The following is a 13,156-nucleotide window of genomic DNA, read 5'->3' as shown; positions in this document are numbered from 1 at the left end:
CTCTCTCTCTTTCTTTCTTTTTTCTTTTCTTTCTTTTTCTCCTTCCTTCCTTCCTTTCCTTTTTCTTTCTTCCTTTCCTTTTTCCTTCTTCCTCTTCCTCTTTCACTTTTTCTTCTTTCTTTAAGTTTTTTAAACATTTATTTATATATTTATTAGAAACAGGGTCTTGCTCTGTGGACTCGGCTAGAGAGCAGTGGCAAGATTACAGCTTACTGCAGCCTCCAACGCCTGGGCTCAAGCAATCCTCCCACCTCAGCCTCCATGTAGATTTCATTCAGCGTTAGTGTTTGGCTGTTATAATGGTGTTTTGAACCCACTGTTGTGACCTGACTGATGTTTTGACCTCCAAGACACCTTGACTGCATATGTATGTATGTACGTAATATGAACAAAAATGATAAATTACATATTATTCACAATTTCATTTTTTTCTCTGGCAGGATAAGGAAAGTTTTGAAGTTGGGCATGGTGGGCTCATGCCTGTGGTCCCTGAGCTTTTGGAGGCTGAAGTGGGAGGATTGCTTGAGCCTAGGAGTTCAAGGCTGCAATGAGCTATGACTGTGCCACTGCACTCCAGTCTGGGAGACAGAATAAGATCCTGTCTCAAACAAACAAACAAACAAACAAACAGTTTTGGTTGCCAATTCAACATCATCCAGCTGCTGCCAATATTATTATATGTTTTAGAAAAATCCACTGGGGGAGAGGGAGAAACGAGGGAGGGGCCAGTATGTACCAGAGAGGGAGAATGAAAACGGTGGTGGCTGAGGCAAAGAGGCTGAAAGAAAAGTGCTTGCCCGTTGCAGGGTCCAGGAGGCATTCTGGTGGGGAAGTTCAGGGTATGGAGAGAAAAACTGTATCTTTTTTTTTTGGAGAGGGAGTCTCACTCTACTGCCCTGGCTGGAGTGCAGTGGTGCAATCTTGGCTCACTGCAAGCCCCACCTCCCGGGTTCAAGCAATTATCATGCATCAGCCTCCTGAGTAGCTGGGATTACAGGTGCATGCCACCACACCCACCTGGACAACTGGCCGTCAAGACCTTCCATCGGGTAACAGAACCACATCACACCTAGAACCAAGTCCAAAACGTCCTGTTTTTTACTGTGTAGCCTGTTGCTCTCAACAGATTTCTTAGCGATGCCTTCTGGTCAGATCAGAGCCATCTCCTCCAGGAGGCAGTAAAGACTTTAACCTTGTTTAAAAAGAAGTCTGGCCTCGCCTTCTCCTCTTGGAAGGCAATCTTTGTTTGCCTGAGAGTCTTCGCCTAGCCAGAGAGTAACAGTGTGATTTATGGTGGGGGCTTAGGGTTACATGGATATCACTTAACCAAGAAGCTGAGATCAACCATGAGAGCAATCAAACCATCCATCAATCACGCACGTGCAATAGAGCCCAGTAAAAGTTCTGCAAATGACTGGCAGCACTTTGTGTGTATGATCACACATCAGTGTAGGGCGAGTAATGAGGCCTGACTACACAGGGAGAGGACCACGGGAGGACCTCGAAGCTCCACGCTGTAATTCCCAGACTTCCCCATCTGCCCTTCTTCCTTGGCTGATGTTAATCTGTACAATTTCCCTGCTAAGAAACCATAGTTGTGAGTACAATAGTTTTTAGTGAATTCTGTGATTCCTTCTAGCAAATTATGGAACTTGAAGGTGGTTTTGGAAACCGCTAGAACTTGCCGTTGGTGTCGGAGGTGATGGTGGTCTTGGGGACTGTTCCGCCAACCTGTGTAGTTCACCTAAGCTCCTGCACCTTCGTGACGACCTCTCTGCCGGTTCTTCTCTGTGTCCATGCCCTTATTTTCTTTTCTCATTTATCATGTATTTGTCTATGTCTGTATTGCCTGTTTCTCCTGCGAGAACTGCATTCCAGGGCTGGGCCTGCGGGCGCTCTTCCCGTTGCCGCCCCCTACCATGTTATGCTCCTTGAGCATCACGTGTGGTACCCGATCTCCTCTCCTTCATTCACACCCGAGGCTGGGCGTGGACACTTAAAGAGAAGGTTCGGCATATGTATTACCCAAAGCTGCACCCCGCACATTCCGGGAGCTTTGCTCTTCGTCACTATTCGTTGAATGCTCTACATTGTAATAAATAAAATAACGAGTGTGAAAGCATAAAAGCAGATCAAGAAGAGACAAACAGCACTTATAAGCGGACCGGCCAGCCTGGGGCTCCGCCAGGCCCCTCCCCTCCCCCCGAGGCCCCTCCCCTCCCCGCCCAGTCCCCTCCCCTCCCCGCCTAGGCCCCGCCCTCCAGGCCCCGCCCCTCCGGGCTCCCGCAGGAAAGCGCCGCCACCGTGTGGGTGGGTGCGGGGCGCGGCGCGGGCCGGGCATGCGCAGAGCGCGCGGGGCGCGGTTGCCGTGGCAGCGCCGGCTCCAGGGAGGGCGGGCGCGGGGCCGGGATCGCGGAGCCTGAGGTGGCGACCGGAGAGCCCGCAGCCCGGCTGGAGGCAGCTCGGGACAGGCTTGAGCGGCGGGGCGCGCTGCCCGGCCGGCGGGGATGCGGGACCGGCTGCCAGACCTGACCGCGGTGAGCGGCAGCCGCGGATAGCGGTTCAGGCCCGGCCGGAGCGGGGTCTGGAGGGCGGGCGGGGGCTCGGGGCGTCTTGGGCGGGGCTCCGGGTGGGTCGCCAGGGCGAGGATCTCGGGCGTTCTGGGGCGGGGGCTGCGGGCAGAGTCTCAGGGAGTCCTGAGCCGGGGTTCCTAGTGGGGCCCCCAGGGCGGGGGTCCCGGTAGTCCTAGGGTGGGGGCTCCGGGCGGGGTCCCCAGGGCGGGGGTCTCGGGGAGTCTTAGGGTGGGGGCTCCGGGCGGGGTCCCCAGGGCGGGGGTCTCGGGGAGTCTTAGGGTGGGGGCTCCGGGCGGGGTCCCCAGGGCGGGGTCTTGGGGCGGGCGGGCTGGGGGCTCGGAGGGGGCGGGGGCCTCGGGGAGTCCTGGGCAGGCGCCCCGGGTGGGGTCCCGAGGGCTGGGGTCTTGGGGAGTCCTAGGGTGGCAGCTCTGGGCCGGGTCCCCAGGGCGGGGTCTTGGGGCTTCCTGGGCGGAGTCCTCAGGGCGGGTTGGGGCAGGAGGAGGGAGCCGAGAAGGTCCCGGCCTCGACCCTCTCTCCAAGCGGGACTCCCTGTCCGTCACTCCGCCTGGCGGATTCTCTTTGGCGCTTTGCTTACCCAGCCGGAGCCCACCGGCTTAACCGTGGTCGACCCCGCGGTGTCCCCGCAGCGGGCTTCAGCCCCGGGGAGCAGGCCGGGTCCCTTTGGTCGCTGCTTTATTCCTGGGGCTTCACACAGGACCCTGCACCAAGCGGGAGGCAACAGATGGGTGTGAAATGTAGGCGCCTTAGAGTGCTGGGTGCTTGCGGTGGGGTGAGCAGGAACAACAGAACAACAGCTCGTGTCTGATCTCCGCAATAGTTTGCTTTGGGAACTGGGACTGTGTGTGTTGACTCTGAACACACGTAACGCGCCAACAGCCGAGCACACAGCAAATTATTTACTTTAGCAAGGGAAAAGCAGGTCACTAAAAATTTTGGAAGGATTTTGATGCATTCTACACATGTAAAGGTAACAGAACTGTGCGTGGTGCAATGACAGCGAAATGATAGCGATGGTCGTGCACTTTCCAAGCTTATCTAACCCAGGACAGCTTAGGCCAACAGAAGTAATTATGACTTTTTCCCTTTACAGTACAGGTACTAACTCATGCTGCGTGTGTGCACAGATACAGCCCCTGGTCTCTAAATTGTTGGCGGCCTCAGAACAGGGTTGCTAAGGCCACAGCCCTACGGCACCCATTGCATGTAATGAATTATTCTCTCTCCTCTTCTGCTAGAATGGAGCTGTTATGTACCCCCGAGTGGGAGAATAGAGAAAAGAGCCACTTAAATAATTATCTGTGTTCTGTGGTTCAGATGAGGAGCTCTGGTTGAGAAAGGCAATGATTTCATCCTTAGGATCATAGAAATTATGCTTTATATTCATTCCTAGGAAGTTTCTTCACAGTGATTTTTCCTTTTTTATTAATGGACAAATACTCCCTGTGGTCCGCAGATCAATACCATCTTCAACACAGCAAATTATAGTTGCATTGTCTTGCCCGGTAGATTATCTTTCAGTGCCGTGTAGTAGGAGCTCAGATATTTATTTAATGAAGAAAAGCCGTGGCTCATGCCTGTAATCCCAGCAGTCTGGGAGATTAGGGTGGGAGGATCACTTGAGCCCAGGTATTGGAGATCAGCTTGGGCAACATAGGGGGGCTGTTTCTCAAAAGAAATTAAAAAATTAGCAGGCCAGTCGCAGTGTCTCATTCCTGTAATCCCAGAACTTTGGGAGGCTGAGTTGGGTGGAACACTTGAGGTCAGGAGTTTGAGACCAACCTGGCCAACATGGCAAAACCCTGTTTTGTAAAAAGACAAAAATTAGCCGGATGTTGTGGTGCACGCCTGTAGTCCCAGCTACTCTGGAGGCTGCGGCAGGAGAATCGCTTGAACCCAGGAGGCGGAGGTTGCAGAAAGCAGAGATCGGGCCACTGTACTCCAGTCTGGACGACAGAAAGAGACTCTTTCAAAAAAACCAACAAAACAAAACACACACAAAAAAACTATCCAGGTGTGGTGACTCGCACCTGTAGTCCCTGGTACTCAGGAGGCTAAGCTAGGAGGATTCCTTGAGTCCAGGAGACAGAGGCTGCCATGGGCCATGATTGTGCCATGCCACTGCACTCTAGCCTGGGTGACAGAGTGAGACACTGTCTCAAAAACAAAAAACAAAAAACAAAAAACAAAAAACTTAATGTCACTGAATGTGAGAGCTGTGACTATTTTAGCAAAAGATAGCCAAATTTATATGTTGGGGAATCATGAGAAGGTACCTTTTCTTGGCTTGAATAGCAAAAAGCAAATAAGCAATTATTTGTCACTCAGTTTCTATATATCCCAACCCTTCCTGAAACAGTAGAACATGTCAATCAGTTTTGTTCTAGAATGGCAGAGCTAGAAGTCAGCTCATCTACTTCAATACCATCCTGCTTTAGATACAGCCACTGAGCAGTCAGAGAGTAAATCCGTGGAAGTTTCCACTTCTGGAGTTTCTCATCTTGGGCAAATAATTTTTAAACCTCTCAAAACTTTTTCTTGTATGTAAAATGGGGACGGTGGTATCGCTTTTGTCCACCTCATAGAGGGAGTTATGAAGCATAAAATTATCTAATGTGTGAAGCTCTGGGAGAAGGTGGGAGGGAGGAAGTGCTATGTAATTATAAGTGTGATTAATATTTACCAGATTTTTTTTTAGGAAGTTATAGAAAGCAGCCTTCTGGCTGGGCACAGTGGCTTTCACCTGTAGTCCCAGCACTTTGAGAGGCTGAGGCGGGCGGATCATTTGAGCTCAGGAGTTCCAGACCAGCCTGGGCAACATGGCAAAACCCTGTCTTTACAAAAAACATACAAAAAATTAGCCAGGTGTAGTGGCGCATGCCTGTGGTTCCAGCTACTCAGGAGGCTGAGGTGGGAAGACTGCTTGAGCCCAGGAGGCGGAGGTTGCAGTGAGCCAAGATTTTGCCACTGCCCTCCAGCCTGGGGGACAGACAGATTGAGACCTTGTCTCAAAAACAGAAAAAAGAGCAACCTTCTCCCTAGTATAAAATAGTAAGTTAAAACTGAATTTGAAGTTTAATAACTTTTAATATTTAAAAACCCGTCTTAAGGTTACCAGATACAAGTTTAATTTCTCCCCCCAGGAAATGCGTCCTTTCCAAGTAGTTCGTAGAGTAGTTGAATGTGTATTCACAACCATGCTTCTAAATGGCTGGTGTTTTTTTTTCTAGGTAAAGTTTAATATTTTGTTGATTAAAATGCCTCATCTACAATGTCCACATTAACAAAATATTTGTGATGCTTCCAAAAAGTTTATTTTATTAGCTATTGAAGCTTGTTCCTGAGAAAAATGTACCTCTGATAATTACATGGAAAGGGCTTAAAAATTAATTTGCTCAATATAATTTGTGTTGACAGATTTAGTTTCTAACCAGTGATTCTGTTTTTGAGCAACCAGTCATTTGGGCATAGAAAGTTTACGTGACTTGGTCCAGATCTCCTAGACTCTCAATCCAGGAAGATATTTCTGATTTACAGAAAGTAAAAGACTCGCCCGTCCAACAGGTACTTGAGTGTCAGGCCTCCAGCAGATCATGTGCTGGGTGCAGAGAGACACAGCAGTGAACTGAGGGTGGGTGCGGTTGGTTGCATGCAGCCTGGGGAGGAACAGTGACCGAGGTGTAATGAAATTCACTGTAGGACGTAAGCAAAACGGAATAGCTATTCTATAAGATAACCACCCCAAAGGTATTTTGATTACTTTTTAAAAAAAAGTTTATGCACATTGATACCTTTATTATATTTGATATATATATATGATATATGTATTTATTATAGTGAAGAATAGAGAAACCACACATTTCATCTGTGGGAATTGTTTGCATGATAATAAACAGTAAATATACAGTAGCTATGTGTTGTTCTTAATTGACCTAAAAGAAATGAGAACACTATTTTTCATCCTGGTTTCAAGCTGGTGAATTGCAAATATAATCTCTTTTTTTTTTTTTCCTTTGAGACAGGATCTCGCTGTGTCGCTCAGGCTGGACTGCAGTGGCACGATCACGACTCATTGCACCCTTGATCTCCAAGGCTCAAGCCATCCTCCCACCTCAGCTTCCTCAGTAGCTAGGACCACAGGCGTGTGCAGCCAGCACATTTTCATACTTTTGTAGAGGTGGGGTTTCGCTGTGTTGCCCAGGCTGCTCTTCAACTCTTGAGCTCAAGCAATCTGCCCACCTTGTGCTCCCAAAGTGCTGGGATTTCAGGCGTGAGCTACCATGCCCGGCCTGCAAATGTAATTTCTTAAAGGGCGGAAAACACTGCTCAGATATTTTTAAAAGTGATTTTTTGAAAGCTTATGTTTGCCCATGTAGTGCGGAATGTTGCATAGTGAAGATTCAGGTTCCAGTTGATAAAATAAGATTAAGAGATTTCATTGGAACTTAAAATACTAAGAATTTCATATACGAACATAATTTTATATATGCATGTATTTATAGTTTAGAATTTCATAATTTATGCAATCCTGCCGAATTTTTGTATTTTGTGTGTTCTCATACAAACAGTTCCTACAGTTGGAGTGTATAGTTTCTCTATTCTTAACTATAATAGGTTTACTCATTTATATATCTAAACATGTCCTTTGGTTTGAAGAGCAAAATCTGTCCATTTTCACAGATTAATCACTTCTTGTTTTTAACGTGAGGTCTCTTCTGAATGTAAGGAGCAGCGACTCTAAGAAATAACTGATCCCTGGAAGAGCTCCCCGGGAGCCCAGACCTGTCGCCCTGTGGTGGCAGCATTCGCTCCTGCCTCTGGACTGATATGCCCCCTCCTCCCTGCCCTGGCAGGTGCTGTTCCCTTTTCCTCCCTGCCCTGGCAGGTGCTGTTCCCTTTGCCTGAACCACTGGACTTCTCCCTCTGCACCTTCTCTCTTGCCTTGTACCTTTTTTTTTTTTTTTTTTTTTTTTGAGATAGAACCTTGCTTTCTTGCCCAGAATGGAGTGCAGTGGTGTGATCTCAGTTCACTGCATTCTCCGCCTCTAGGGTTCAAGCAATTCTCCCGCCTCAGCCTCTCACGACACCCGGCTGATTTCTGTATTTTTAGTAGAAGCGGAGTTTCACCACATTGGCCAGGCTGGTCTTGAACTCCCAACCTTAGGTGATCCACTCGCCTTGGCCTCCCAAAGTGCTGGGATTACAGGCATGAGCCACCACACGCAGCCTCGCACCTTTTTTAGTCTGAGGTTAGGCATCACCAGGAAGCCTTCCTCCGTCCCCTTCCTCGCGTGTTCCCAGAGATGGCCCATCTTGTCTTGGGGCATTCTGGACACAGATGCAGTCCTGTTTTTTCCTGCACCCTTTCCCCGGCTCTTCAACCTTTTCAGGGCAGATGCATGTTGTCATTTGTGCTCTGAAGCCTCAGTATTCTGCATGGTGCCTGATCCATAGCACCTGCCAGCTATTTATTGAGTCAGCGTGTTTCCATTTGAAAATGCCCATGGTAAGAAAAATATAGATGCCACTGGCATCTGTTGTCTTCAAGGCCTTTTGGTTAAAAGGGACAGAAACCCATCACCTAAAGCAGAAAAGCGAGATTTATTAAAAAGCAGAGTGGGTCTGGTGGGGTGGCTTATGCCTGTATTCTCAGTACTTTGGGAGACTGAGGTGGAAGGATCACTTGAGGTCAGGAGTTCTAGATCAGCCTGGCCAACATGGCAAAACTCCGTCTCTACTAAAGATGCAAAAATTAACTGGGGGTGGCGGTAGGCACCTATAATCTCAGCTACTTGGGAAGCTGAGGTGAGAGAATAGCTGGAATCTGGGAAGTGGAGGTTGCAGTGAGCCAAGATCCTGTCACTGCACTCCAGCCTGGGTGACAGAGTGAGAATTCATCTCAAAAAAAAAAAAAAAAAAGGTCGAGTGATTTCTCCCAGACTTGAGGGCACATAGTACCCTCAGCCCCATGAGGGATGGAGTTAGGACAGAGCGAGCCACCGAGGTCCTTCCTGTCCTTGTGTCGTGGCCATTTTGTGCTTGCCAGGCCTCAGTCTGTGTGTGTCTCTGTTTCCATTTCTTGCCTTCTGTCATTTGTGTGTACTTTCCCACTCTCCTCCCCCTTGTCTGTGTCTGCCCTTTTCTTGCTCTTCATTCATTCATTGACTCATTCGTTGACCTGGTCATCGCTGACTGGTGGCTATGTGCCAGGTACTGCTGTGGGCCGGATGCCTGCGTTGTGAAAAGACAAGTCCTTGCTCTCATGGAACCTGCAGCTGGGAGATAGACAGCAGCTAAGCAGATGAGCCCATGTCTTTCGCAGTCCTTGCTGTGAGGGAATAAGCAGGGTGAGGGTGTGGGTGTGGCTGCCTTGGCCGGGCGGGTCAGGGGGCTACCCCGTGAGCTGAGCTATGGATAAGAAAGTGGCTGTGGACAGGGCTGGGGGAGGGCGCTCTGGGCAGAAGACACAGCAAGTCCAGAGGCCCAGAGTTGAGAACGAGGTCATGCAAGGGACAGAAAGATGCTGTCGGTAGTGAGTGAATGGTCAGTAGTAGGCGGAGGTGAGACATGAATGAGCTGGAGAGGTTGGCTGGAGCCAGATCATGTGGGTTTCTCTTGATCTTCACGACCTGATGTAAAGGGGCTGCCCCCAGCTCCCAAGTTTAAATCCTCTCTAGTTCAGGCTCTCCGGGCTTCATCATGTCAGTTTTGATCCTTATTCCTTGGGTGAGATCATGGGATGGGCCCTTGGTAGCTCAAGAGTAGCCTGGCAGTGTCTTATGTCCACGTGCCGTGCTGGGGGCATCCAATTTATTGCAACTGCTTTGGAGAGCAATTTGGCATTGTTTAGTGAAGCTGAAGACGCTTCAGCCCCATGGCTCATGGTCCTCTCTCTGCATATGTGCGTGTGTTCCAGAAAACCAGCCTGCCATGCACGTGCAGCCGTGTAACCGTGGTTTGTTACATTGTTGGTAACGGAAAAATGTTAGGGACAATAGGAGCCTGGATGAATAACACATCGTGGCTTTTTATGTAAAGGAGTGTACGCAGCAGGTAAGATGAGTGTATGAGGTTGACCCATATGGTGTGGTTTCACCTAACACTAGAGTGATATATGCTGAGTGGAGAAATCTGAATGTATAGCTGAGAGGAAAAAAACCAAAAAAACAAAAAAAAATGATTAAGTTGCAGAGGCAGGCTGGGTGCAGTCACTCATGCCTGTAATACCAGCACTCGGGGAGACCAAGGTGGGAGGATTGGTTGGGCCCGGGAGTTCAAGGCCAGCCTGGGCAACATGGCTAGACCTCATCTCTAAAAAAAATATGTGTACCTGTAGTCCCAGCTACTCAGGAGGCTGAGGCGAAGGGGTCGCCTGAGCCCAGGAGGTCGAAGCTGTTGTGAGCTCTGATCACACTACCGCACTCGAGCCTGGGTGATAGAGCAAGACCCTGCCTCAAAAAAAAAAAAAAAAAAAAAAAAAAAAATTGCATAAGTATAACACTACTTACATAAAGTCTAAGTGCCTGTTAAAAATTATTTATATAATAATAATGGGAACAAGTGTTAGTAAAAATACAAAAAAATTTAAAAGTGTCACATTTTATCGTGGGTATAAAAGTGTAATTCACCATACACAAATATGAGAGAGTAGGTTACGTTTAGCACCATAGTTACACACTGGCTCAGAGTCAGCATTTACTTACTTGTTTTTTGAGACAAAGTCTCTCTCTGTCACCAGGCTGGAGTGGCACCATCACTGCTCAGTACAGCCTCAATCTCCTGGGCTCGGGGGATCCTCACAAGTGTGAGCCACCACACCTGGCTGATTTATGTATTTTTTGTACCAAAAATGGGGTATCACCATGTTGCCGAGGCTGGTCTCAAACTCTGGAGCTCCAGTGATCCTCCCAGTTAAACCTCCCAAAGCGCTGGGATTACAGGCATGAGCTGCCGCACGCGGCCAGCTTTTACCTACGTTTAGTTACAAGTCTTTTCTTTTTCTACCTAAGTGATTTAATTGTGAAAAATAAGTCAAAGTATTCTAGCAACATAGTACTAAAACCACTGTGTCTATGTCAAGGTTTGTAATTTATTTGTCTACAGTTACTATTTGTGTGGAAGTTCCTTAGCATGTGTGTGTGAACAACATGCAGAAGAAAGCCAGGATTCTGTCCAGCTTTGGATTCTGCCATTTGTGATAGTTCAGCTTCTGTTGAATTATAAATGATGAGTGTTCCAATGACTCTCTTTTCTGTTACACAGTTTCTACACCAGGAAGCTACCTGCTACCTGTTCCTGACAATAGTATTCACACGGGGGAGTTGTGATTTTACTATAATGCTTCTTTTAAGGAGACTTCTGTTAACATGTAACAGAAATGGAATGCGGATATTTAAATGTTTATCCTGTACTTTGACACTTGGGAAATCAAGTATGTCATATAGGAGAGTATTCCCTGGCTTTTAGTAAACGTTTGCCACAAGTGGTTTGGTTATTTACAATGAATACCCTCTCATAATCATGGCTGTTGTACAGCTGTTGCACTGTCTCAGCTTGAAAGACTGAACGTGGACATTCATTGAAGATGAGAATAATGTAGCTTAGGGATAAAGCCAAAAAGATTGCTTTGGTCATTTTTTGTTTTTGAATGGAAAAGCAAAGACAGTATTATTGGGTCTGTTTCCTGTTATCTGATCAGTTTTAAGAGTTCCAGGTAGAAATAAGACATATAAGTCAAGGCTTAGGAATAAGAAATAAAACGGTAGAGGAAACATATTCCAGTCATGTGGATCTTTCCTGGTCTACAGGTAGAGAACCACATTGTTTACCAGCAAGCGAATGACTCGGAACAAAAATCTGCCCGTGCCATGGGTTCAGAGTGGAGGAGGACTGACGCCACACCACTGTGGGGGTGCATTGCACAACATGGGACAGTCACCATGGGAGAGGAGGACTGAGCCTCTATGTTTACACCACGCCACTGTGGGGGCCATCGCACAGCATGGGAAGGTCACCATGGAAAGCGACTTGCTTTCACAGGGAAGCGTGGTGCTGGGGAGCAGTGAGATGGGTGCAGCCTCTTTGCTGGAGCCGCAGGTGCAGTCTCCACAGTAGCATCTGCCTCGTGGGATTTGCCTCAAGATGGTCTTATGGTGTGGGGTAGGAAGTGGTGGGAAGAGGCGGTGTCAACCTAAACAGACAGGCTGTGGCTTGACCATTGTTAAGCCTGGGTGATGGGGACAGTGAGGGCTCACCCATAGTATTCCTTCTACTTTTGTATATGTTTACAGTTTTCCAAATAAACAAAAATGAGGTGACCTTGAATCTAGAACCTAAAGTTACTGACAGAGCAGGGAGGTGTGAGATGCCCTGAGAGCCACGTGGCACCTCCAGGGTGGGGTGAAGCACTTTTATGGCCCCGCGCTCAGGGCCACAAGCGCAGTCTGCAGCTCAGTTTCAGCTCTCCGCCCCTCCTCCCCACCCCCTCCATGGGTATTTGGGTGAATGCACAGTCAACGACTTAACGTGGTCATGCTTCATTCCATCATTCCTGGCCCTGCGCCTCTGAGACTGCACAGCTGAGAAGACAAGGCAGATAGCCACAGGGAAGCAGTGAGACCCTGGGCCCAGCTAGTGGGATTTAGTTTGCCCAAGTGAGCGCTTGGAGACAGGGAGGGAGCAGGCTGTGGGCCCGAGAGGCGGGGCTGGCACACACAGGAATAGATCCTCTGTCTAAGAGAGGGAGTCCCCGCAAGGGGAGTCTGTGGGGCCTGGCCTGCGTGGCTGGTGGGGCTCCGCAGCACAGCTCCTCCCCCATCCCATCTTCCCCCAGGGCAGAGTGTGTGGAATCACAGCCACAGGCCGCTTCTGCTCTGCCGTCCCTGCCGAGTGATCCCTGCACTGTGTTTCCGCCTCCTCACTGGCAACGTGGGGCCCGTAAAACCAATGAGAACATGTGTGGAGTGTGTTTCAAATTGCCTGCCGCTTGTGCGCTGGCACTAAAGGACAGCTCTTATTCTTTTTAAGAGGCTCAACATGGTACCGCTGTTAAGATGGGGAGTTTTGGAAAGTCAGACGGACTGGCTTCACCTACTGGTTCGGCACCGCTTAGCTCCGAGACCATAACCATTGAGCATGTGCTCTACTCTGAAGTAGCCATGCCAGTACCTGCCTCATGGCGGGGATGGGGGTGTGGTACCAGGAGGATGGACAGATAACACACCTGGCCTGCCTCCCGCAGACCCTGGGCACTGACACTCAGTATCTTCAGCCGTTCTTTTTTGGTTTTTAGAGTGGTGTGGGATCCTGGAGAAGAGTGTTAGACTATGTGGGGTCTGTCTTAATGTTAGTTTCTGCTGCTTGTCAGTTGATTGCCATTTTGTCTTGAAGTGCTTCTTTGCTTAGAATGACAAGTGTACGGGCTGGGTGCAGTGGCTCATGCCTGTAATCTCAGCAATTTGGGAGGGTGAGGTGGGCGGATTGCCTGAGCTCAGGAGTTCGAAACCAGCCTGGCCAACATGGTGAAATCCCGTCTCTACTAAAAATACAAAAAAATTAGCTGGGTG

General features: G+C 48.8%; 1 protein-coding gene across 10 annotated transcripts in view; it reads left to right on the top strand.

Moving 5' to 3' along the window:
- The first annotated feature begins 2,335 nt into the window (after nucleotides 1-2,335).
- Nucleotides 2,336-13,156, top strand: part of STX2 (syntaxin 2) — a 49,020-nt gene continuing 38,199 nt past the window's right edge. Inside the window, exons 1-2 of one of the 10 annotated variants that reach the window (XM_009182058.4) lie at nucleotides 2,447-2,537; nucleotides 11,399-11,687. In XM_009182058.4, the coding sequence (XP_009180322.1) occupies nucleotides 11,430-11,687 (258 nt within the window). In that variant the 5' untranslated portion in view covers nucleotides 2,447-2,537; nucleotides 11,399-11,429. Of the gene's footprint in view, nucleotides 2,538-3,205; nucleotides 3,562-10,458; nucleotides 11,688-13,156 lie in introns of those variants that run through there. The other 9 variants (XM_009182064.1, XM_009182065.4, XM_017946353.3 and 6 more) reach the window with 9 other exon arrangements.

The sequence above is a fragment of the Papio anubis genome, chromosome 9 (genome assembly GCF_008728515.1).
Source record: "Papio anubis isolate 15944 chromosome 9, Panubis1.0, whole genome shotgun sequence".
In the NCBI taxonomy this organism is placed as follows: Eukaryota; Metazoa; Chordata; class Mammalia; order Primates; family Cercopithecidae; genus Papio; species Papio anubis.
Note: the sequence above shows the minus strand (reverse complement) of the source record. Positions and strands in the feature narration are given on the sequence as shown.